Source organism: Xyrauchen texanus, chromosome 16, assembly GCF_025860055.1.
Source record: "Xyrauchen texanus isolate HMW12.3.18 chromosome 16, RBS_HiC_50CHRs, whole genome shotgun sequence".
Taxonomy (NCBI): Eukaryota; Metazoa; Chordata; class Actinopteri; order Cypriniformes; family Catostomidae; genus Xyrauchen; species Xyrauchen texanus.
In genome coordinates this window covers 4916254-4943373 of record NC_068291.1, presented here as the reverse complement: position 1 = coordinate 4943373, position 27120 = coordinate 4916254, and the positions used below count along the sequence as shown (strand labels likewise).

Here is a 27120-nt window from a genome sequence, read left to right as displayed (position 1 = left end):
AATCGTATTAGTCCTAATAGAGCGCAACAGTGCCTGTCAACTTTTTCAGCCATTTCTTCCATAGACTTTTTGTTAAAAACCTGAACCAAACCAACCAGCTCAGAGGTGAATCACATCACAAACTTTGTTTTGAGGCAAAAAAAGTATTTGAAAATCAGAAGACAAAGATACAAGGCTGTGTACTTACTATCTTTCATGAGGGCACAACTACAATCCCATGAAGCACTGCAAATTATAAAACTATTGATTCAAGGTTGTAGTATAGAAGCAATATATTTTACTTAAATTGCTAAATATTCCGATATGTACAAATATATAAGTAGTTTAAGATGATTACATCATTCACAGTGCGTAATGGGAGCGCGCGGTCGCTCTGAGGCACTTTTCCCGGGTTTCGTTGGCTGTGGTTCTCTGATAGGTGGATCTTTCTGTACCATGGGTAATGTAGTTGTTTACCATGAATTACACTATCAAACACTATTTTTAAACAATGAAATAATACAGATGGATGGCTTCGACAGAAGCATATACCATCGATGAACAACCTTTTAGCTCACAGTAGGTCTGTCTTTAAATGTTTATAAGTTAACGTTGAAAATCAATTAGTCTATAGGATAAATAAATAGGATTTTTACTTCTGGAACCAGACTGTTGCACTCTATAACAGGCTTCTAAAATATAATAAATCTTTTATCCTTCGTTTGGGAGTAAAATTGTGACCTGGACATGTTTTCGTGAGATTCGTATTTTTAGCTGCAGCAACCTTTGAAAGCACACATGAAAACTGCTTATCCAACAAACAGACATGTGTCATGAATCATTCACATCAGAAACACAGAGCGTTTTCCAACAACAAAAACCAGGATATAAGATTTTAAACAAAAGCAGTGGTCAGCACTTTAACATCGCATGTCTCCACACAAAGAAAACCAGACAACAAAGTATCCCAAATGATGAGAAGCAAACCACGTGTATTGAGTGGTGGAAAAACAATTACGGCAACAAAATCTGTTAGTTACACTCAGAATGAGAAGTATTGTGTTAAGGGCAGTAAATAAGCTTGCTTTTATGTCTTTGCACCTCCTTCAGTTTTCAATTTATAAAATAGATTGTTCATGCCCCTCGCAACAGTATCACCAGTCATTACACCTCATAAAGGAGGCTCATTAAGCCCAGACTTGAGACACATTGATGGGGTTGCCAACACATCTGCATTCCTCCCTGGTGATCAATCCAAGAAAGCAATCTTTGGGCAAGTATCTGAGAGTCATTTATAAGTACAAAGCTTGAACGTAAAAGCCACAAAACGGCACTTTGCACTTTCGGGAGTTAGAATTTTGGCAAAAGGTAGAATGTCATTAGGGGGTATACTATGGATGAGTATAGGAATGCTTTGCCTTGAAACATCCATTGATGGTAAAAGTAGGGAAAAACTTTAAAAACTCACAGGTTTTTCCATTCTCTGAAATGCGCTGGCCCTCGCCAGGAGCATAAACTGGCACCACGGTTACTGTGTACTCCGTATCTGACAGCAGGTTCTTTAGAACTTTACTGGTTGTGGTTCCAGGAACTTGGACCTTGGAGAACAACAAAAAAACTTGATTACATTTTCTGAAGGATATATTCAATGTCTCTTTGACAGCTGAAGGGCGTACACATCTAATAACTCATTGTAAGGGAGAAATGTGTGTTGCTGAGGGTGACTTGTGTCATGTTATAGAAAGTAACTTAAAAGTAAAGTAATTTGTAATGTGATTACTTTTCTATGAAGTACCCATTAAAGTAATCTGATAACAATTTTAAAGAAGTATTTAATCAATTGTAGAGGATTACTTTTTTTGGGTAACTTACCCAACACTGGCTAAGACTAGAATCAATGAATGTTTATAGGATTTTTTCAACAGCTTTATAGTCTGCCTAGAGACAATTGTAAGTCTGCTCGCTTAGAAAACAAATTGGAGGGATCATTCACGTCCACAAATGGTGGGGGACAGGTTGCGCACCAAAGTTGTACAAATTTTCATTTAAACCCCTAACCCTGAGTTTGAGAAATAGTTTAACAAAGAGTATTAGCAAATAGCTTGCCTTAGGCTATGTCCACATTCATCTGGATACATGCCGTTTTCATTTACGAAAAGCTTTCTGTCCACACTGCCATTTTCAAGAGTTTTCCAAAAGTTGCTCGTCCATGAAAACTCTAAAATCCCCTTACTGCGCATGCCAAAATCACTGTTTCATATACGGTCTGAAATGCAATTGTCCTCGTTTTCCATTGCCAGGCAGCAATTCCGAGTAAACTTCCCATTGCCTTTGAAGGAATGCAATGTGAAGGTTGTACAAAGTAACCTTTATCTTTAACAACATTATCAAAGTGAATAGTAGGCACAAACACGCTACTACAACATGGGCTGCCATCTCGTTTGTTTAGGGTCACATGACTGTATCACATGGCAAGAAATGCATAATCGTTTTCAGATGTCTCCGTTTTCCCTGTCCAATCCACAACGCAAAGACTGTATTTTCAAATGTATCCACATTTCGAAAATCTCTGGTTTTGTTGTCAAAATCACCATCTCTGCGTGGATGGAAGGGCAAAACGCAGAGAAAAAGATTAGCCTTAGCATACACAGTAATTAGATGATACTCTTAAGACTAGGTGCTGTGAGACGTACCATGTCCTCTGCGCCCCCTGTGACGGGCTGGTAGTAAATCCTGTACTGACGTACGCTTCCTTCGGCTGGCTCCCAGCCTACATTGAGAGTGCTGACGGTGGGGTCAGTGACCTGAAGGTTTCTTACACTTCCCAGCGGTACTATGGGAACACACATTACAACTCTATTCAACATGTAAACAATGGGGCCTAATTTATGTAATTTGCATAGTCTTTGAAAAGGCAGTACTTTATTTATCTCTTTGGGGAAATTGACAGCATTACAGCAGTATACATAAACTGCAGAATAGGAAATAACAATAAACAAAAACAAATAAAATACCAAATGTCTCAATAGATTACTTAAATAAAAAATACACTATATAGTGTGCAATAAATTAGAGAGAAATACTAAATATACTGAAACATGTTAAAAGGTGCTTGTGCAAGGTCCGTTTAATAATAGTACTAATAGTGTATATGAGTGTTCCTTCAACTTTGGCTCTTTTAGCACAGTGGATTTCTAGAAAGTAAAGTCTCGATAAAAAAATTTTCTCTTATGTTTTTCTCAATGTTTTTTTTTCTGCTAACAGTGTATGTAATGCCTCACATGAGTTATTTTTGTCATTTTTTCTGAAAGTTATAATAATAATTCCCACCACCTCCCACATCACAAATTCTGCATTGCGTTTAACAGAATTCTGTGGTGGAAATTACGCTGATGGAAATTACATTTGTAAAGTTTTTGAAATAAAATGGCAGACTCTTTTGTTTTGCTGAGGCACATTTTATATCTAACATTTGATGTATCATAAATACAAACAATTAAATAATATTTTCAAACTTTTTGCATAATTATGCATATGAGGCAATTCACTTGTCTCATAATTTCTCTCAAGTAAGCTCTTCCCTTTTGTTGACTTATGAAGCAAGTACACTAACTTCTGGAAAAAAATGGGTGTTTAGTGTGGTGAAAATGATGTTGCCGTAATTTTTTTATGGTAAAAAATGGTAAATGATCTGCACTTATATAGTGCCTTTTAACCTTAGCAGTATTCAAAGCGCTTCACACTGCGTCTCATTCATCCAATCATACACACATTCACACACCAAATGATGGCAGAGCTGCCTTGCAAGGTGCTAGCCTGCCATTGGGAGCAACTTGGGGTTCAATCTCTTGTCCAAGGACACTTCGGCATGTGGAGGCATGTGGGCCGGGAATCAAACCCCCAACCCTGTGATTAGTGGCCAACCCACTATACCACCTGAGCCACAGCTGCCCCAAAATCTTTTTTTAAATTGTGTACGTTTTGAAAAATGGTTAGAAATCATTTTTAAACAGTAAATATTGAAAAAAGAAGAAAAAACTCATTAAAAATTATCATTAAGTGCGTAGGAAATTCAACTGAGATAATTAAACAAGAAACAAAATCCAGCACAGTGCTGTTGCTTGCAAATAAACAATTGAATGAATAAATACAACGTTTTGGTCATGCAACCTTCATCAGGTATTTGAAAGAGTGTATCACATGTGTATATAAAATATGGCGTATCCAATTACAAAAACCAATGACAATCAGTAAAAAAGCACCGCCCAAATGGCTACGGCTCCGACATAGAATATACATATGTTTGGGGTGAAATAAGTAGTGGATGGATGAATGAATAAATGAATATGCACATGAATAAAGCGACATGAATGGATGTATGAATGAGTATATTGCTCAGTGAACGTGTATGTGCTTAATAAGAAATGATAGAATTCACAAAATGTATTAACTTCTAAGTAACTGGGTAACTGGCACCTGTGAATGCGGTTAAATCACATGCTGGTCACTTACACGTCTTTCCTTGGCCAGAAATGTCTTTGGCGTCTCCATTTGCGTAGACTGCAGCAACAGTGATATAGTAGGGTGTATCTGGAGTCAGTTTCTGCAGGATAACTGTGTTCTTCTTCCCCCCAATCTGTGTCTGTAAGGAGAGAACTAATTGTTTATTAAGTGTACTCAAAAGATTAGATTCACCATTAGCTTACAGTATATTAAAGAAATATCCTACACAAGGTTACAGTAAGGTACTTGCAATGGAACAGCAAGCATATAGAAAGGTTTAAAAACTTTCTTAAAGGAGCATTTTTCAGTAAAAACTGTTTATTATTTAAGCTGTAAATGTTGCTAGATCATAATTTCGAGTTAGGACTACCTTTCTATGTTATATGCAAGATTGTAAAGTCTGGAATCCATATGGAATCTATATGTCTTTTTTATTCAACAACTGACTGTAAAGAACAGAAGTGATATTAAAAGAGACATTATTCAGTGACAAATATATTGCGTGGAACACGTTTTAACGATGGAAGTCTATGGGGAAACTCGACAGCATTGCAAATTAGCGTTTAAAATATGAAGAACCCGGACTCACAAGAAGTTGTTATAATAGTACGAGATGGCGAATTCGTAAACAATCGTACAAGTTAGTTCAAACAAAAACATACAACTTTTACTACCATTGAGAATATAATAAACAAACCAACAAAAAATGGGCCTCATTCATAAAACACGAGCAGAACTCATTTTTGTGTAAATCGTTCGTAAAGCCGGTCTGACAAATTTTCGGATTCATGAAATTTTTCGTATTTACAAAACATTAGTTGACACGAACAAAATTTACACCAGCTACCGACCATGTGTAAATTGTGCGTAAGACATCCAGTTGTGTTGTGTTCTTTCAGACAAACTGCCATAAATGACTATATTTTGATAGAAGTAATGAAAAAACGAATTAATAATTAAATGAGTGAAATTAACCTTAAAAAGAACATAAATAATAATAGTTTAAGCAGGATATTCCATTAAATAAACTTAAGCAATCCTCAGCTCAACTAATTGGGCAGTGCTGGCTGAATACATTAATATTAATGACAGCACATCTAAAAAATGATTGGTGATAGGACTACTTTTCAGTGAAGCAAACCACTGAGCAGTTTATGCTGTTATTCCTGTGACTGCTGCCAGTGTAAATCCGCTTGATGAAAAAAACAGATGATAGAAAAGCTACTGCAAAGGCTTTAGTAGAAAAACAACACTCCTACACCCACTCAAATATCCCAAAAACATGACAAATGACAAGAGGATGATGGGCCAAGTCATGGAAATATAGGTAGTGGTTTTGTTCTACAACTAAAAACACAACAAGCCAACAGTCCAGTTAAATGTAGGAATCCCAAATCATATATTGGGTCTGCTGTCAGCTCATCTAAACAATTATTCTTTTTAGTAAACACATTCTGGTTCATTAAAATGATAAGACATTAATCTAGAGATTTTACGCAAAGTCAACAGCATGTGCATTATTAGAATATCCTAATCACTCAACAATATATAAAAGTTCTAAACATTAAAGATCTACTTTAAACTCTAAGAGAAAGTCATTAGAAATGGTAAACTCTTCAAAGACAGTCTTAATCTCCTTTAAGATTAAGATTTAAACAATTGAGAAATAATGAATCTTTGACTAAGGATAAAAAGGATTTCAAACAAAGTTTCCATGCATGCATGCAGTCATCAGTCTAATAATATGAACTAAAAATATTGAGGAATTTTACAGATTGTGATCTTCCTCCTGCAACTGGTACATAGGTAATCTTGTAGTTTTGGACTCGGCCTGGGGCATGATCCCATTTGGTGGTGAGGGAGGTGGTGGTTGCATTGAACACCTGGAGGTTTTGAGGGGATCCACTAGGAGCTATAAGAAAAGCAGACTTTACAATCTTGCTTTCAATGCAACAAATCATCATGGATCCATATGTAGTCTATGTGTCAAATGTCATATATATATATATATATATATATATATATATATATATAAACAACAAACTCACCAGGTGTAATGACTTTGGACACTAAAGTCGGGAGGGAACAAAGAGAAAGAGCAAAAATGAGACACATTTTCTTGAATGTGGTGCAAAAATGTGTTGTCTCTATTTTGTCATTTCTTACATGTGCGCTGGCTGCCCAGTAGATCTTCACTTTCAGACTCATCGGGGTAAATGGCAGTGACAGACACATCATACAAAGTGTCTGGTTCAAGGCTCTCCAGAAGAAAGTTGGTGTCATCACTGTTTAAGATCTCCTGAGAAAGACAGGAATCTGGTATATTAGCTACTGATAAAGTATAAATAATTTCTTTGTATCCTCGTTACATTAAAATCTATGGAAACAATACACATCAGTAGTAAAACATGCTTAAAACAAAGATCACAAACCGAACTACTAACTTAAAAAACAATCTCAACCATACATTTAGTAAGTCTATATGGACCAACAGCAACATGTTTATCGTGTACATGACAGAATAGAAGTAACTACCATATACAATTACCATTTGTGAATATGTTCCATTTGTGAGGTTTTAATAGGGCTACAGGCATAAAACAATAAAGAGGAACAATGTGTTTGTGAAATTTTAAAGACCCAATGATATGATTTGACAAATGCAGTTTTCTTTCCTGTGTTTACATGTTTCCCACTGAAACGGAAAGTTGGGCTGGGACATATCAAAGGACTTTTCCCTTTTTTTACATAGCCAACAGCCTCAAGTTTATGTTTATGTAGTTGTTCAAGTATGATATTTTGCAAACTTGTAGGAGTACACTACAAACCCCCATACTCCAATTTTTTTACTTTAGTTAGATTAGTTTTGTCTGATTTCTTACATATCGGAAGATGTTCTCTCCACTCTTTGACCAACCAATGCGATAGAGGGCAACATCAGGAGCACCATGCTCCCAGTGAGCCCTGAAACTGGTCTGGGTCACCTGAGAGAACCTCAAATTCTTTGGCGATGGGACAACATCTAAAATGAAGAGAAAGAGACATTGAGTTATACCATTAGTAACTCAATGGTGTTGTTTGGTTTAATGGTGTAATGAACTGGTTAATTGAGTTAGTATTCTTAATGTTGGAACACATAAACCATATAAAATTCAGGTATTATGCCAGTGAAAAGAAAGGAAAATCACAGGTTATGGAATCCCTGGTCCGTTACCTGTAATGGCTGTGTTAAGCATTGGGTTTCCCATTCCCGAATCATAGACTGGAGTGACAGCCACATCATATTCCGTTTGGGAAATTAGATTATCAAGTCCTTTAGTTGTCACATCTCTGTCAACTTCAAGCTTAATAGAAACATGGATAATGCAGTTAAAAGTTTTTGAAATGACTGACCAAATAGAAGCATAGCCTACTTTATATACATCATGGAAAAACAAACCCTGGAGACTTGGCAGCAGTCACAAGGTTTTTAATAGGACACTCTAATAAGTCTAATGCATTTCAAACAGTGATTTTTGGGGTGGTTGAGAGGTGTTAGAGAAATGGAGAGAAGATAATCCAACACTGGAGCCTCAATGGATGTAAAAGCACTTTAAGGTCCTGCAGAATTGATCCAACTGTGCATCATCATCTGTCAGGTAACAGGAGCTGCCGCCATTTGTGATTTCACAAAAGGTTTCTTAGGCCTCGGTCCACCTGGGCCTCCGTTTGTGTGCATGTTTGTTTCATCTTTTCATCCCAGAATGAAGAGTTACGAGCAGCATTGAGTAATGATTAATGCCCCAGGATGTGGAGCACCACTGAGGCCAAAACTGCCACTGCCAGTTTAAAAAAAAAAGAACGGGGGGAAAAACACCCATAAAATTCACTTCCAAAAGCACAGGATTGCTGCATGCCATTCAAAACTCTTGCAACCTCCATCTTTTTGGTGGGCATCTGCTCTCACAATCTTCTTATGGAAGATGATCTCCACATCCCGAAACTCAAAAGAACAGCTGCTCTCTCGGCAGCTGGTATCTCCACTGACTTGTGTAATGCAACTGCTGCAGTGTTAGGTCCCAAATCCATCATTATCTGCCTGGACTTATTGTGTAAACAGACAGGAATCTTTCCACAGGAAGTTCAGATACAGCCTTATTTCTGCAGTGAATTGGGAAGACATCTTTATACATCCAAACATAAGAGTGTTGGTCAACAGTTCAGCTCCCCAGAAGTTGTTAAGCTGTCCACATAATTATCCCATAAGCACATAAGCAACTTCCTTGGGGTGCTTTAACTTCACACCCTAGCCACTGAAGTCCTCAATCCCTTTCTACTCTCGTGTTTAACAGTGATCTTACCTCCTTGGACTCTCCATTCTCTGGCTTGTAAGTGATGATGTATTTGCGAACGGCGCCAGGTGCAGCATCCCAGTCCAGCAGCATGGTGCTGTGGGTAACATCCGTGATCCTCAACTCACCGGATGGAGGAAGAGGCACTATGGCGGGCAGAGGAGAAAACAAACGAAACAAAAAAAAACAAACAAACAATGAGAATCTAATTGCTATGATAAACGTCCCTGCTGAGGGAAAGAAAGCCCTAGCGCCACCTACAGGTCACCCCCAGATCAGCAAGAGGTTCACTGGCAGTATTGCCGTGCATGGCGGAGATGAAAATTTCATAGGCTGTGTTGGGATGAAGGTTCTTCAGCTGGACGTCAGTGACCGTTCCTTTCACACGCATCTGTGGAGGTTAACCACATCACAAATGAAAGGGATGGTGGATGCGTTCAAAGGGAAAATTATCCTGCTGAAAAGACCAGGTTAGGCCAGCATGCATTTCCAGGCTTGTTTATGTTGGGTGAGAGTTACTTTGCTGATGTAGCTGTTGGACCAGTATAGTCTTTTTGGTGAAGCTGGTTTTAGATGGAGGTCTTGCTGGCTAAAGTCAACATAAAATAGTATTCACAACCTATTTTACTTCCATTAAGTGACATTTCTTTTTGAGTGAAATTATATTCGACCAATTTTCTGAAGAAATTGGAAGACATTTCTGGAAGAAAATGTAGGGTGGGATTTTATTCATTGGGAATTTCAGAAAAATCTGAATAGTGGACATTCCATGTCAGAATAGAGCCATTTTGAATGTGAGTTTGTAGTGAAATGTGGAGGACAGCTCTCCTCCTGAAACAACGCCAGCAACCCATTTTTAGAAGTCCGGGACTTGGAGTCTAAATGTAAATTTCACCATTGAGAGCATCATGATGCATTCGAATGGTAACATTGTTATTACTTTTATTTAAGACTGTCAATTTAACACAAATTATTATGATTAATTATATGAAAAAATAACATTAAAGAATGAGTTCACTCAAAAAAGAAAATTCAGTCATTGTTTACCCCTTTGGTGTTATAAACCTATATGACTGTCTTTCATTTTCTTAACAGAAAGGGATAAATTGTGAAAGTGATGTCAGTGGCAGTTTATGGTGACAACCTCTTCAAGTTTCAAAAGAATGCAAAAGTATAATTCAGAAGTCTAATAAATTATTCCATGAAATTCATGATTGTTAAAAAAAAAGCATACGATAGGGTTTGGTGAGAAACAAACAGAAATATAATGTATAATTTAGTGAAAAGTTCCTGCACAGTGATAGTGACAACAGAACACAACACAGCTGCACACAGAGAACAGAACTTACAAAACATATTTTTTTTAAATGGAGTACTTGGAATCAAACAGAAACATAGAGGAGGGTAGAGGCAGCCACAGTCACACCGTGTCCTAACCTGATGGCAAATGACGCGCAACACATATTTTGTTTCTATGGTAATCAGGGTGTTTGTCTTAACTAGCTGCGATGAGCAACGGGACATGTCGATCGCATGTTTTCTATTTTTGGCATCGAGCGGGTAACTCCGTCCACTGTGAACAGGCACTGGTCCAAAAACTTTCAAAAAAATAAGGCTGGGTATAGAAATGCATAAATTCTTCGACTACAAACTCTTCAAACATGTTTAGTAAGTTCTGTTCTCTGTTTTGTGTGCAGATGTGTTGTGTTCTGTTGTCGCTATCGCTGTGGTGGATCTGTTTATAACAGATAAACACGTTTTCGCCCCAATGTCACGAGGGGTCTGCGTGAACTGTTGATCTCATGCCCTATCAAGAACACGCGAAGAAGTTTGGCGGTCAGCGAACATTTTCACTAATTATATTTCTGTTTGTTTCTCACCAAACCTTATCGTATTTTTTCATAACAATCATGAGTCTCATGGAATCATTTATAAGACTTCTGAATTATACTTTTGCGTTTTTTTAAAACTTGAAGAGGTTGTCACCATAAACTGCCATTGAATGACATTACTGAGCACAACATTTTTCACAATTTCTCCCTTTGTGTTAAGAAAAAGAAAGAAAATCATCTAGGGTTATAACAACACAGAGGTGTGAGTAAACAACGACTGCACTTTTCAGCACAATTAACACAATTTATCAGTACTTCCATAATAATGTATTTTCTAACAGTCTGAGCAAATCGAGCTTAAAGTAACATGTTTTTATGAGCTGCGTCAGCAGGGGACAGTCAGCGCTTCTCAAAAAAACTCACAAACAGCACAGCTACATAATGAGAGCCGGTCACATAGTACATTTTCTTTACAGCTGAATGAAGAGCAATAGAATGCAGTGGTCTCAAGACATGATTTTCATAGTTTCGACTATTTTTAACTTAGCATAGCATCCTAAAAACATGGAGTTGAAACAGAATTGCGATTAAGATGGCCATTGCAGCAGTGCGTGTGAGAAGAAACAATGCTGGGGGATGTCCACAGGTAAAGTAACTTGTTTTTGCAATGTATTGCTTAAATTAATACATTTTATTAAACGTAACAGCCATTTATGCTGTAGTGAGATGTGTTACATAAATGCTTGATGTGTAGGTTTAAGTGCTAAGAAACGGAGATGAACTCACATAATGACAAATCCTAAAAGACTTAACATTACTTCATATTCATCAACTTGGATGAGTGTATGTTGGAAATATGACGGTTTAATTTAATTCTCGGTTGGCTGTGTTTATTAGTCTTGTAAATTTGCCATTCAGGTAGATGCTCATGTTCCAATAGAATGACTGGCCGTATGCCAGAATGGCCACGGTATACCAGCTCAGTTTTTACAGGGTCCACTTATTTAAAATCCCCTAAATTACATGAACATTTCCTATTAAACTTAATCATCAGCTCTGTGTAAATTACTTATCTCCGCGATACCGTTCAAGTAAAAGTTTCGCGTAAATGCAAAGACACTCATGGGGCAAAGTACTCGCGTCACAATAAATGTGTCTAAAATAGCTTTGTGTCAGGTGACATGAGCATTGATGAGATTTGCGTGTAATTTGCTGCAAGATAAGCTGCAGATGTTCTGCTCTCTGTAAAACAAAACATTTCAGCTCTGTCAGCAGGTGTTTTGTGAGGCAGCAGCTATAATCTAGAGACCAACAAAACATCATTAATAATTCTGACGCCATTTGAGATGGACTCACAGCAATATATTTATTGCTTTTCATTTTCCTGAGAATGTATACTTATTCCAGCAAACAATTTGCCTTTAGCCTATTAAACAACACCTAGATCTTTAAACTGTAGGTCTAGTTTAAAATGGAAGATAATATTCATGTAATGACTCCCATGTCATTTATTTATGTTCTCTGTTTGAAATCAGAGGATGTGAAATTAGTTTGCCAATTATTATTGTTGCTGTAGTAATTATTATATAAAAAGCATGGTATGTGATTATTATTGTAATATAAAATTTTTGCAAATTTTTTCTCCGTTTAATATTTTCTCAATTTGATTAAAAAAAATCGGTTCTGCATATCGGTTAAAAAAAGAAATATCGGTCGATCTCTAGACTAACCTAATCAATGAGCATGTTTGCATGCACGGTCTTACACGATTAATAAGCCGACAATGTGCGTGGTCATGTAAACGCATTAAACAGCTTTGCTTTATCGATGTAAGTTCATACACGGCTTAAAAATAACCGATTGATTTTTGCCCAATACTTTGATTTCACGTTTCACAGAAACACCTTTACCACCATTCTTACCAGCTTATCCAAAGTGCGCAAGTGTGTGCGTGACACGGTTTGACATCAAAGCAGAGAATAACTCGATTATTTCAAGACTCATATAAAAGCAGTTTTCTTGCATTGCATTTTTTAAATAAGCAGATTTTTGGGATTTATCAGCGTATTGGTGTGCATGTAAACGCACTCATTGTTTTACTCGTCTCCCATATTAATCTGAACATCTAATATCTGAACATCTTTTTAGCAAATATTTTGATATATGCAATTCATTTGATAAATGCAATCAATTTATCGGGATGTAATTCATTGTAATCGATTGACAACACTTCTTTTATTACATTAACCACCAACAAATATAGGCAAGATTTTAATAAGGCTACAATACCTACAACAGTAGCCTACTATCAATGCCAATAGCAGTTTGGCTTTTCATTGACATTAACCAACAAAAAAGGAAAGTCATCACAGAAGCAGAGCAAGTTGTTACATTTTAATGAAAGATAAAGGTTTTTTCTTTCTTTTGGAATTCCAAAACAATTCCAAACTTATAAGGAAATAAAATAGGCTCAATATTGATTTCATGTTGAGTTTAAGCTTCTTAATAAGCCTGGTGGGGAAACTAGCACACCAGCATCCTATACTGGTATCAGCAACAAAAACAACATATTCTGGTCTTTTCAGCAGCATAGATTTAGCACAAATAGACTAACAAACAAATTCCTACTGTATGTTTCCCCATATTCTACACTGTATTGTACCCTGTATTTAACTTTGAATTCCAAGACATTATAACTTGGTCTACCACTACAATTATGTCTAAACTAGTGCCATAAAAACTCCAAGTAGCCTTATTTCAAACAAGCATCATGTGCTGAACATGTTCTTTCTCTCTAATGAGGAAATGGAGGAGCTTTGGAACATCTGCTCTCCCAGAAACTATAGGCAAAGCCCCGTGGACATTAGATTGTAGCCAGAACTGATGCTGATATTCTCTGAATCTATGTGAAAAGCTTAAAAGAGAAACTGTGTTAACAAGCCCCAATGAGCTAATGAGCTGAGCGCAGAGTCTCTTGATTTTCCAAAAGCTGCAATACGAAGACCGTTTTTGAATCTATTAACTGTAGTTGGTATCTAGAATATCTCCAAAAATGCTTTCCATTTGCCATTTCTACCATGTCATAGCCGTTGACAGATTCGAGTGTCACAACAACCTAATATTTCCATTAGCACATTTAGTTTCTTCCAGTTATTGCCATTAAAGGCCAAAAAAACACTATTTCTTGACATGTGATCCCTTTAATTTTAGCTGCAGGTGGGACAGTGGTTGCAATATTGAGTGTGGCGTCACCGTACCTCCTTTTTCCTAGAGGGTTCAGTGGCATTAAGGGCGCTGTACACAACCATGTAGCCCGTGGCCCCTTCAGCCGCATCCCATCTCACATTCATGGTGGTGGAGCGCACTTTGTAGATGTTCATGCTCATCACAGCACCGAAAGGCACTACAGAGGGGAACATAGCTTTTCTCTTTTTCTCTAAACCATTTCTATCCCTGGCTATCCATCTAAGCGGAATGAAGCACGAATGGAAAAATGGAAGCAATCCAGGGTGGAATGACGGAAGCCTAACACTGTGGAATGGAACACCATGGAAGACAATGGTTGGATGAGAGGAGTAATGGGATACTCACACGATGGAAATGACAAGGACAAACAGATATGCCAACATCATGACATTACACATAAAGACAATGGTGATTACACATAGAGTAAATGCAAATGTGCATGAAATAATACTGCGACGCTTTGCAGCTCAAAGCAGCATCATGCCGTATGTAACACGAAAACATTGACGGCTCTGTGAAAGGAATGATTGCCTTAAGTCATACATTGATAATTTAAAAACAAGCATGACAAACACAGATTTAGCAATGTAAGCACACACACATTCCATAGTATTTCATTTGCACTTTCTCAGTTACTGGCTAATCATAAGCACATTTTATAAAACCAGAAAAGAAAATACTGAAGAAATTCAAAAATGTATTTTTAAAATTGTCCTGGAGGATAATTACATATGAATACTGCATGATAGTTCACATTTAAAAGGGTAAATCTCACAAGAACATATCCAGGTTTTTATTTGGATGATGACAACTTTGTAATGCAAAAAATGTCGCTCATTACTGGTAATACAGTAATGAAAATCATCTTGTCTTAAATTATATTCAGTACAACAAATACTACTAAGATGTAAAACAGTACAGGACAATTTGAAAAATTACATATTACATTTCTTTTTATTAATTTTTTTCGTTTTGCAGAATCCCCTTTGTCTTGACAGACCATGATACTTTGATAAATACCATGGTTTCAACATTCATACACTATGATTTTTCCATGGTAAATGTCCAAAAACTATGGTAATACCATTACACTTTTTGTTACAATATAGAGAAATGCAGAATAAAATCCTCATTAATTACAATACACTACCGTAATTTCCGGACTATAAGCCGCAACTTTTTTCCCACGCTTTGAACCTCGCGGCTTAAACAACGATGCGGCTAATATATGGATTTTTCCCGCTTTCAAATTTTATTTAAAAAAAACAAAAAATATTCTGTGACGTGCTCAATTTTTTGGCGGCATGAAGCTTCCATTAGACCAATGAAATTGCCGAACGGGTTAAGGTCAAACAACTTTTTTGTTTACTGTTTAGATTAAATCGAGCGCGCTCAAACTTCCCATCATTCTGATTACGGTAGTCATTTTGTCACCCTCAAGACACGGAGAAATGCATATGATGCAGCTTTCAAATTGAAGGCGATTGATTTGGCTGTTGGAAAAGGAAATAGAGCTGCTGCACGGGAGACGTTGGAAACAGCAGCGTGAGGAATTGACGCAAAAAGACAACTAAAGCTGAGGCTATTCAACTCCGACACCGAAGGAGATGACTTCAGTGGTTTCATGTGCACAAGAGGAGGAAGATATGAACTTTGAAAATATGAACTTTGAAGATATGAAAGAATGACTTGCAAATTTTTTTATTTTTTGTTACAAGCCGTGTGTGGCAGCGGGGGCGTGGTCAAGCGCCTGTCCGGGAGAGAAAAGCGGTAAGGGCGCTTACACCTGAGCTAATGTCTAACACCGGTGTCTAATTTCAGTAAGCGTGGGGAGAGCGGCATAAAAAGGCAGCAGAGAGAGTGTGAGTGAGTGAGTGACAGACAGACAGAAACACGTCAGTCTAGTGTTGGCGCATAGAAGACCAAGAATTGAGAAACTTTATAAAATTGATTGGAAACATTGCTGTGGCCATTAAAAGCCTTACCTGGAACGTCAAGTGCCCTGCTTCACGTGTCCTTCTTGGGAAAACTGTCACACTGGCACCAGCGTGACAGTTTTCAGCACTTGATGTAAGCGCCCTTACCGCTTTTCTCTCCCGGACGGGCGCTTGACCACGCCCCCGCTGCCACACCGTGTTTCGTTAAAGCTTATTTATTTTTGTTACAAGCCGTGTTTCGTTAAAGCCTGTGTAAAGTTCATTTGTTTCAATGTACCAGTAGGCACCTGCGGCTTATAGACCGGTGCGGCTTATTTATGTTCAAAATAAGAATTTTTTAAAAATTCAGTGGGTGCGGCTTATATTCAGGTGCACTCAATAGTCCGGAAATTACGGTACTTGTAATTTGTCAATTGCCCAAATTAGAAATTTGATGATAGACATTTTGCTTAATTGCCTCTTGTTGTTCTGTTCATGAATGCTTACTTACATGTTGTCTCCATGCCTTTGAGTGGCTCACTGCTCTCCTCTCCCACTACTGAGTAAACCTTCATTATGTACTGCGTCAGTGGAGTAAGACTCTCCAAAACCACCGTCGTCACCATCCCATCAACAAACAACTGAAACAGAGGGATAGATTATAGATAACCTCATACCGTAACTTCAGTTGATCTAAGATAAAAGTAGGATGCAATTCCAGGAAATTCTGCTCTAGCTATACAGGTCCTTCTCAAAACATTTGCATATTGTGATAAAGTTCATTATTTTCCATATTGTAATGATAAAAATTAAACTTTCATATATTTTAGATTCATTGCACACCAACTGAAATATTTCAGGTCTTTTATTGTTTTAATACTGATGATTTTGGCATACAGCTCATGAAAACCCAAAATTCCTATCTCAAAAAATTAGCATATATCATCCGACCAATAAAAGAAGTGTTTTTAATACAAAAAAAGTCAACCTTCAAATAATTATGTTCAGTTATGCACTCAATACTTGGTCGGGAATCCTTTTTCAGAAATGACTGCTTCAATGCGGCGTGGCATGGAGGCAATCAGCCTGTGGCACTGCTGAGGTGTTATGGAGGCCCAGGATGCTTCGATAGCGGCCTTAAGCTCATCCAGAGTGTTGGGTCTTGCGTCTCTCAACTTTCTCTTCACAATATCCCACAGATTCTCTATGGGGTTCAGGTCAGGAGAGTTGGCAGGCCAGTTGAGCACAGTAATACCATGGTCAGTAAACCATTTACCAGTGGTTTTGGCACTGTGAGCAGGTGCCAGGTCGTGCTGAAAAATGAAATCTTCATCTCCATAAAGCTTTTCAGCAGATGGAAGCATGAAGTGCTCCAAAATCTCCTGACAGCTAGCTGCATTGACCCTGCCCTTGATAAAACACAGTGGACCAACACCAGCAGCTGACATGGCACCCCAGACCATCACTGACTGTGGGTACTTGACACTGGACTTCAGGCATTTTGGCATTTCCTTCTCCCCAGTCTTCCTCCAGACTCTGGCACCTTGATTTCCGAATGACATGCAAAATTTGCTTTCATCCGAAAAAAGTACTTTGGACCACTGAGCAACAGTCCAGTGCTGCTTCTCTGTAGCCCATTTCCTGCACACGCCTGTGCACGGTGGCTCTGGATGTTTCTACTCCAGACTCAGTCCACTGATTCCGCAGGTCCCCCAAGGTCTGGAATCGGTCCTTCTCCACAATCTTCCTCAGGGTCCGGTCACCTCTTCTCGTTGTGCAGCGTTTTTGCCACACTTTTTCCTTCCCACAGACTTCCCACTGAGGTGCCTTGATACAGCACTCTGGGAACAGCCTATTTGTTCAGAAATTTCTTTCTGTGTCTTACCCTCTTGCTTGAGGGTGTCAATGATGGCCTTCTGGACAGCAGTCAGGTCGGCAGTCTTACCCATGATTGCGGTTTTGAGTAATGAAACAGGCTGGGAGTTTTTAAAAGCCTCAGGAAACTTTTGCAGGTGTTTAGAGTTAATTAGTTGATTCAGATGATTAGGTTAATAGCTCGTTTAGAGACCCTTTTCATGATATGCAAATTTTTTGAGATAGGAATTTTGGGTTTTCATGAGCTGTATGCCAAAATCATGAGTATTAAAACACTAAAAGACCTGAAATATTTCAGTTGGTGTGCAATGAATCTAAAATATATGAAAGTTTCATTTTTATCATTACATTATGGAAAATAATTAACTTTATCACAATATGCAAATTTTTTGAGAAGGCTGTATATATATAAACATACAGTATATATATATATATTTTGACTGTGGCATGATTGTTGGTGCCAGGCAGGATGGTTTGAGCTCTGGAATGCGATTAAGAGGAAGATGGATGGCCACAAGCCATCAAACAAAGCCGAGCTGCTTGAATTTGTGCTCCAGGAGTGGCATAAATTCACCCAACAACAATGTGAAAGACTGGTAGAGAACATGCCAAGACATATGAAAGCTGTGATTGAAAATAAGGGCTATTCCACTAAATACTGATTTCCGAACACTTCCTAAGTTAAAACATTAGTATTGTGCCATTTAAAAATTAAAATTCTTTTGTTATTTTGACCAGTTGTCATTTTCTGATAATAAATGCTCTAAATGACATTATTTTTATTTGAAATTTGGGAGAAATGTTGTCAGTACTTTATAGAATGAAACAAAAATTTAAATTTTCCTCAAACACTCACCTATAAATAGTAAATAAAAAAACTGATAATTTTGCAGTTTTATATATATATAAAATAACTTTTGAAACACTTGAAACACAACATGTTTCTCATGATCTTAAAAATCTTTTGATCCGAAGGCTTATGCTTAAATGTTTAATTATAAAAATATAATTGTGCCACCATATAAATGTATTTCATTATAAAACTAAAAATGTAATCAAATGAAACAAAACTTTTTGAAATTGATGACTTGGACTAAATAATTAAGAAAAGCAGCCAATAAGTGCCCAACATATAGATGGGAACTTCAATTCTGTTTAAAAAGCATCCCAGGGTGATACCTCTAGAAGTTGGTTGAGAAAATGTCAAGAGTACATGTCTGCAAATTCTAGGCAAAGGGTGACTACTGTGAAGATGCTAAAATATAACAGTTTTGATTTATTTTTATTTGATTTAATTTATTATAGATATAGGTAGATAGATATACGAAGACAGGTCACAGTACAATGTATTGGAGCTTGTTGCTGTGATGATTCATACAGCTTTCAATTCAGAGTGTCAGAATTTCCAGCTTTCTACTTGGATAAGTGCAATGGATCGCCACTTTATGTCAGACTTCCAACTTGTAAAGTGAAGCAAAGGGTCGAATTGTATTGTAATGGCACTAAACCTAACCCTTAACCTAACCCTAACAAAATGTGCTGGAACTCACGTAATCACAATGTAATCAATCTCAAAATTAAATATAAGGCCCCTCTTTTACACCTTTGTGTATAGTTGTTACTGAATTTCGTATTTAGGGAAAAGTCACGTCACTTGTGATCATTACCGATCATAGTGATGCTGGCCTTGAAATGTTCATACCTGTTGAGGTTCTCCTTCTCCAATGCTCACATACTCTATTCTGTACTTCTCTACAGGTCCGTCAGGTCCGACCCAGGTGGCACGGAAGGAGTTATGGGTCACATCTGAGGTCACTAGATCAGTGGGTGTTTCAGGGCCTCCTCCTGTGAGGGCAGTAATGGCAGTAATTAGACTTTAACCTTTGACCTCGTTACACAATGGTAATAAGTCATAGAAAAGGAATATTTTTACTGTCACAAACTGAAGAAAAGGACTTCAGGCCAAATTTTTCAGAGATTAGCATTCTCTAATTTAGGAATTTTCTCTCTTTTGGAGCACTGATAGAAGGTTCCTGTTAAGGAAATTCCTTTCTTCTTCCTTTAGCCAAAGGCATTTGAGTGAAGCAGGGTTAAATATGAGATATGAGAAACATGAGATAAAGGCACACCACCCATAAAGGCAGTGTTAATTTTCAATTTTTTTAATTTTAGTCATAATTTTTATCTTTTGACAACAAAATGCTTTAAATTTAGTCAGTATTTCATGACGGATTCATTCATTTTAGTCCAATTAACGATAATATGCAAAATAATAAAATGTATCAAACTTGTATCAAAATGAACCAAATATTCTACTCACAATTATTTAAATATGTATGAAACATATTAAAGGTATAATATAAACATAAGTTTAATATGTCATGAAAATCTCACGTTTATGATATTACGTTATAGAAAAGGCATATTTACAGTTGCGCATTCTGACTAGCACGCAACTTAATCCATTTTACCTGTTCATTCACTTCATTGTCTTTCCAGATGCAAGTTCTATTTATGTTCTGTTTATGTTGTAGATATATCTGATTAATCTCACATATAAAGGATGTGTCTTTATGACTCAATTAACCTGTTAGTAAAGTTAATATTAATTCATAAATAATAATGTATGTGTTTATAATTTTATGATAAACAGAAAGCTTTTATGAAAAAAAAATCCATTATTTTTGTTGTCCTAAATTTGTAAACATGTAATTCTGGATTTGTTCACTCTGCCTCCCTTTGAAACATCTCATTTTATTCCACTAAATATTTTTTTCTCTATCACATTCCATTATATTATACAGATCTGAAATGAAGGTGGCGCTGTAATGCATTTTAGCCTTCACAGATGTGCTCGTCCATAGACATTAAGTCTAATTTTTAGTTCAAGCACCACCCTTGTTGTTTCATTGAATATCTTAGCCACTGAGTACACTAGAAGCTCAATCTAGGTGTCATTATAAAGCTGAGATCCTCCCCTTTGCGATGCAATAAAACATTTGATACTCAGTTGTCGAAACATATTTTTCTAATTTGTTTTCCACACATTTCCTTCTAGATGGCATATTCTGTTCTGGACATCTAAGATATAACATTGGATTATTCAGTCAAAGAAGCTCACAGACAATTAAAAAATGGCGATGCCTAAGGTAAAAGCTGGTTTATAGCTGTAATATAAAGTTTTTGGCTACTTGGGGCTTACAGCAGCAGTTATCGGAGCATAAATGAGACAGTTGTATAAGATGACTTTCTATTCTTTTGAAAATCTTTCAAACTGTGTTATTAGGGAAACAAAACTAATCTATACAGTCAGATTCCTGAGAATCAGAGCTTTCATTTGATATATGACTTGTTCATTTAGATGCTATGTGAAGGACTTGTATTTTCATATAAATATTTATACCCCATTACCTCTAGGGGGCGCACATTTTCAGCACAACTGTCTTAAGGTCTTATTTTGTTATTTTGAGTCAAATAAATGCAAAATTGATGGTTATCTCTGCAAAGTGCAGATTCTAAGACTTCAAATGATACCTCATATGCCTGACTTAGGTATACAGAGACTTTAATGTTTTAAGCGTAAACTTTTTATGTGATAAAGATAAAGAAAAATCTGTATCCTTAATATTTTTATTATGTAGTAACTGCTTTATAAAAGCAATAATGCACCTGAGGCTGTGTTATATTGTGAATATAGTAACGCCACTGCACATCGTGCCTAATAACGCCCTTTAGCCGTGACTATTTTAACAATACAGAGAATATTCAAAATATAATATATTAAACATACATCTCCATGACTTCATACATACAGCATATGACCTCAACGTTACCTGGACCCTTGACACTGTTACACAAGTTGTTTGCAAGGTCCTCCACGATATCTAACAGGAAGGAGAAGTCCGCCACGTTGTACATGTGGATATCGTCAGGATCAGAAGCAATGGTTCTCAGCTCGCCCTCATCTGCGTTCTTTACACCTGGAGATCACAGAACCCCAAAAAGATAAATTAAACAATATCCGACATTTAACTTCAACTGATTATTCAGTACGGTTAACTGAGCATTCATATACTGCAGGACTGTGATGAATTATCCTGTCTTCATCATGAAAGAGAAAGTAAAAGAGTTCTTACCAATGGCATACAGCTCGATATCTTGGTCCCGCAGTTTCTCAGAGATGAGTGCGATGTCATCCTGTGACTTGCCATCAGTAACCAGGACACCAATCTTTCGGGAGTTTGGACGCATTCCAACGTTAGCTTTGAAATTGTTCTGAAGGATGTAATTTAGAGCAAGGCCTGTGGAATATTAGAATACAGGTCATTGAAGTCTGAATATAATTGGGACTACAAGCAAACAACTCTCACATGTGGATCAGAATACCAGTCAGAGTGTTCCCTCCTTTGTAGGGCAGATTGGCAACAGCCTCTAGAAGAGATGCTCTGGTTTTGTGAGCATTTAGGTGCCACTCTGTCTTTGGGTCTCCACTGTACTGTGCCAAACCTATAAATAAGGACAAATGCAATGTTCATATGAATAACCACACATTGTATGTATGTACTGTAATGTTGATGTTTCTGCTTAGAGGCTTCTCTTTCACAGCTCAGGAGACTTATTTCTTAGTTATGATTTTAATTAAAGTATCAATGTGTTTCAAATGTTTCTCCTAAAATTCCTGAGGAGAAAAACATAGACACAAATGAGGAAATTGTTGACATTCTGTACACTAAAAGGGCTGCACTGAGCTATTAAATTAATGTGGATATCATAGCTCAGATTCTTTGGTCCTGGACGAATTTGATGAGAAATACTTTTTTATATTTGAGTTTTGATTAAAAGCATTGGTATCTTGGCAAATCTGAGCAAAGTTTGAACTTTGCTTCAAACGTCTGATCTGAAACTCTAGAGGAGAATACTATGGCCTTTTTCTCAGGAGAAAAATCAGGAGCAGGAGTCCACAATAAGGCATAGTCCACTATATTTACACTATATTTTCTAAAGTATCTGCATTGAATAACTTCTAGGGCTGTCTATTTAACACGTTAATTCAGTGCGATTAATTATAAAAATGTACGCAAATAATCATGTCCCCGGACCGTAATAAGCAATATTCCTTCCATCTGAGCAATTCATGCAGAAGTACCACCTGTTTTATCCAGGGGGCAGTAAGCCAACCTCTCTGTATAGGCAACAAGCAGATAATACAGACAGAGACGACCTAAAAACGACTTAACATCCGATACACTCCGAAAGCGGCCTTCTGACACAGGAGTATAATTGACACACTCTTAGACAAGCGCTTATAAAAATCTCGGACTGATTGATGAATACACTTGCAAAATGGATTGCTGTGAGCTGTAGGCCAATGATAGGCTTATGTTCATATATTGTATTGTATTTTATAATTTTTCACTTGTGTGCCATATAATGTAATGCATTTTAAATATCTGTATTATTTTTTAGGATATATATATTTTATTTATAATTATTTAAATATATCTTTATAATTATTTAATAATTATATTTAGAATAATTTTTATTTGAGGGCCTTTCTTAGCAACTATTTTTGTATGTGATTAATTCGATTAATATATTAATCGGCATACCATGTAATTAATAAACCTGTTGATACATACATTTTTTTAATGTTGATACATTACTCTTTTTGAGCACAAACTAATAAAAAAAAAAAAAAACAATAATAAAAGTACAAAGACAACCTAGAAATATAATATTCTCCAAGCCACAAGTCAAATTTGACAAAAAATGAGGTTCCTACAAGCTTTTTCTCTGTAAAATCGCTGGAAGCGTACAGAGTAAAATTAAGGCTCCGCCTTTCAAGACAAGACTAAATCTGACTGCACTGCTCGGCTATTATGAATAAAACTACGCCCCATTTTTTAAAATAGACTTTGGAGAGAGGCTCGTTTTGTTTATAAGACTCTAATATATCAGATAATATACAGTTTTACAACATGAATGCTGCTCAGATTGCAGTTTGTTGAAGAACGATGACAAAGGATAATTCTTTCAGGCGAGATCTCATGTAAACAATGGAGAGAATACATCAATATTTCTCAGATTTGTCACATTTATGGACAAAAAGTGCTATTGGATGTTTTTCAAATGAACACTTGTCATGGACAATTGACCCAAGTGTGTTGAACTGGATTCATCTGGCGATCGTGTTTTCATAATAAAGGTATGAAGTCCCGTTTTGATATCGCATGTTTTCATTTGTACTCATTTGTAAATAACTACATTTCTGTTTCTGGAGCATTGCTATCATGAAACAGAGATCTGATATCAATGTTGAACCCTTAGACCTTTGAAAAGATGTAGAATTTATTAACATTAATTACATTTATAGATGGTAAATGATATATTAAAAGTAAGCAGAGAGACGTCATTACCACGCGCGGGCGATTGCGTTTTAACAGGTTAAAAAATGGAATCGATTGACAGCCCTAATAGCATCTGTAGTTACACTCTTAACATTTCCTCTAACCCTAAACCTAACCCTACATCAACCCATGCCCTAAACCCTAACCCTACCATATACCCTACTCCTAAACTTACAGTACCTGTATCCCAACCTCAGTAGCAGAAAATGTGAATCTTGTGAGAATTTTGCTAATTAACATGTAGTTACATAATAAATGCATTGTATTGTATGTATTTTAATGTTGGTACATAGTAGTTAAAGACACTAATATAAAGTGAAACAAAATTCTCTTACCAATCTGGACACGATCCGGGCCGATGTCAAAGACACCCACCATGCGAAGGATGAAAGTCCTTATGGTCTTGAAGTTCAAACGGCCGATACTCCAAGATCCATCAACAAGCAGGATAATGTCGGCCTGAGCTGTGGTTTTGCACATTGCAGCTGTATGGCCAGAGGACAATTAAAGAACAATTATCACAAATCTAATATTAGCAGCCATAAAGATAGAAATGATGCCAAAGATCAAGATTCGAGAAATGAAAACACATACAAAACATTCACACATTCACGCAAGCCACAACACAGTTTATTTTGGGCAGATACATTGTATAATCTCTTTACAAGTTATGTTACATAACATCTTTTTAAACTATGAACTCTTTTGTTTGTGAAGAAACATTCTTTTAAGAGATGTGTTGGTCTGTGTCCCATCTTGTTTTCTTTCCAGACACCTGATTGTGGCGAATGGGAAAATTGCCGACCATCTGTCCCTGCTCAAAGAGAATGGGTTGCAAAATTGTCTGATTTATTGAGAAAAAAAAAGATATGAAAAAAAGTCAGACCCAATTGATACATTTTCAAATGCTGTGGTTACTATGTTTATGAAATGTGTTTTTTACATAAAAAACATACCTGTGTGGAAGTTTCTTAGTAGCAATAAAATGAATTATCTAAGGCCTTAAAAGAGATCTATTACCCAAACAGAAATATGTTAACACAAGAAAGAAAGCTGCACTCATCAATCCATTTGATGAGGTCTTTAACAAGCTACAAATCAGTAAGCTTATGTTTCTGCTTTATTAGTAAAGAAAACAAGTGAAGCCATTGCCAAATATTCCCTCTAATGGAAGATGACTAATAAAATGAACTGAATGAATAACAGGATGGATCTAGCATGGCTTAGTATAGACACAGATGGGCTTCCTTAAGTATGTCCAGATTGTTCAGTAGAACGAACACATGGTGTGCTTTCATCTCCGTCTGAAAGCACATAACTTAAATGCCATGTCATATGTTGGACAGTACAGTACGCAGGAGGCGCTCATGTCATGTTCTCTGTCTTCACTTCCTGTTAGAAGGCAAGATCCATCTAGTCCATAATCAACAGGGATATTCCATGTCAAAACAACCACATTTCAGAACCTTTCCCTTTAAATTTGAATTTTGTTAATACTTTTCTGAGGAAAGATAAACATAAATGACGATGAAAGCCAAAATATTAAATGCCATGCACTCAAAACATCTCTTTGGCTAAACTTGATTCAATCATGTACAGTGGTTCCATATGTTTAAAGTCAGTTTTCTTTTGGGTAAACCCAACAAAATTAGATGTGCCAATGTAACTCAAATAAATCTCTTTTATTTCTTGTAAATGTACGAACTAGTGAAAGTAAATGTTAGCATGCTAAATACCTGCTGGATGGATGCACTACTGAGTGTAGTTTAGTAAAGGCCCAAATATACTTCGTACGAAATTTGACGTCATTTAGAAAAAAATCTGGTCAAAATGATGGGGTTTTTGTGTTCATTTTGGTGGTTCGTAACAGCTCATCTGGGCAAACTTTTAGGAAAACTTCTAATCGGCTGCTAAACACCTTGCTGTCATTGGTCCACATCATCTGTAGGTGTGACATGGAGCTCCGTCTACCTTGATGCTGACAGCTCATTCTGTTTATGTTGTACAGTCAGTCAAAATCAGTCAACATGAACACACCAGTTTGTAGCAGAGGTGGGTAGTAACGCACTACTTTTACTCTGTTACATTTACTTGAGTAAAATTTTTGAAAGAATGTACTGTAATGTTTTATGGTGGGTACTTTTCACTCTTACTCAAGTGAATTTCTGATGTAGTGTAAATAAATGCATAATTTATTGAGATTTTTTAACGGGACTCTTACGACAGCGGAACTTCAAAGCTGCACACTGTCACTCGAGTCGCGTTCAACTTTACAGAAGCAAGCGTGCAAAACAAAAATTTCTTCACTCCACACAATGACAATTTTACACCAAGACAAGGAGATATTTCAAGACAAAAATTGCAGCTCCAACTAAAGAAAACATGTTGAGATACTGTTTAGTGATTGTGACAATGTGGGCTTTGTCATGGTGATACCATGATTTTAAGCGTGAATCTGTAACTGGGCTCTTATGACCTCAATTTCTAAGTTTACATTTTATATCAGCGCTGCAACATATCAGTGCCTATTGTATAAATATGGGGTGTAATGGATTGCAGTTGATCTGTGATCCATACGGACCCCTCCACATTGTTCAGCAAGAGCTAAGATTAAGCATCATAGAGTAAAAGACAGTTTTACTGGCGATGCAGAGATGCAGTGAAAAGATATAGACAAATCAGTGGTGTGTTCATGATAACATGGCATGTTAAGCAGTTGATAATAACAGTCATCATGGCTAGTGGAGGAGCAGAAGAATTCCAAAATCCTCCCGCATCATTCAAGTTGCATGTAGGGGAGCATTTTGGCTTCCCTGTAAAATATAATGATGACGGAAGAAGGGTGGTGGAAAAAACTGTTAAGGTATGTAGGCATTGTGGCACGAGAAAGCTGTATGAAAGTGGCAATACATCGAGCATGACCACACATCTGAAGCGACATCTCCCTGGTGTGCCAGTGACGGGAGCCAATAGCTTATCGCCGCGGCATTTAAGCAGCCCTTTGCTGCCAAATCAGACCAGGCTAAAGCGA

General features: G+C 36.9%; 1 protein-coding gene across 6 annotated transcripts in view; it reads right to left on the bottom strand.

Moving 5' to 3' along the window:
* Positions 1 to 27120, bottom strand: part of col12a1a (collagen, type XII, alpha 1a) — a 112092-nt gene that overhangs the window by 47793 nt on the left and 37179 nt on the right. For 5 of the 6 annotated variants that reach the window (XM_052145093.1, XM_052145094.1, XM_052145095.1 and 2 more), the window contains 17 exons: positions 24425 to 24574; positions 22069 to 22188; positions 21819 to 21983; positions 21516 to 21662; positions 19385 to 19527; positions 16319 to 16448; positions 13903 to 14048; positions 9075 to 9204; positions 8823 to 8959; positions 7697 to 7826; positions 7365 to 7504; positions 6649 to 6781; positions 6531 to 6551; positions 6255 to 6394; positions 4492 to 4621; positions 2673 to 2812; positions 1448 to 1577 (listed from right to left, as the gene is read on the bottom strand). In XM_052145093.1, the coding sequence (XP_052001053.1) occupies positions 1448 to 1577; positions 2673 to 2812; positions 4492 to 4621; positions 6255 to 6394; positions 6531 to 6551; positions 6649 to 6781; positions 7365 to 7504; positions 7697 to 7826; positions 8823 to 8959; positions 9075 to 9204; positions 13903 to 14048; positions 16319 to 16448; positions 19385 to 19527; positions 21516 to 21662; positions 21819 to 21983; positions 22069 to 22188; positions 24425 to 24574 (2232 nt within the window). The remainder of the gene's footprint in view (positions 1 to 1447; positions 1578 to 2672; positions 2813 to 4491; positions 4622 to 6254; positions 6395 to 6530; positions 6552 to 6648; positions 6782 to 7364; positions 7505 to 7696; positions 7827 to 8822; positions 8960 to 9074; positions 9205 to 13902; positions 14049 to 16318; positions 16449 to 19384; positions 19528 to 21515; positions 21663 to 21818; positions 21984 to 22068; positions 22189 to 24424; positions 24575 to 27120) is intronic. The other variant, XM_052145097.1, reaches the window with a different exon arrangement.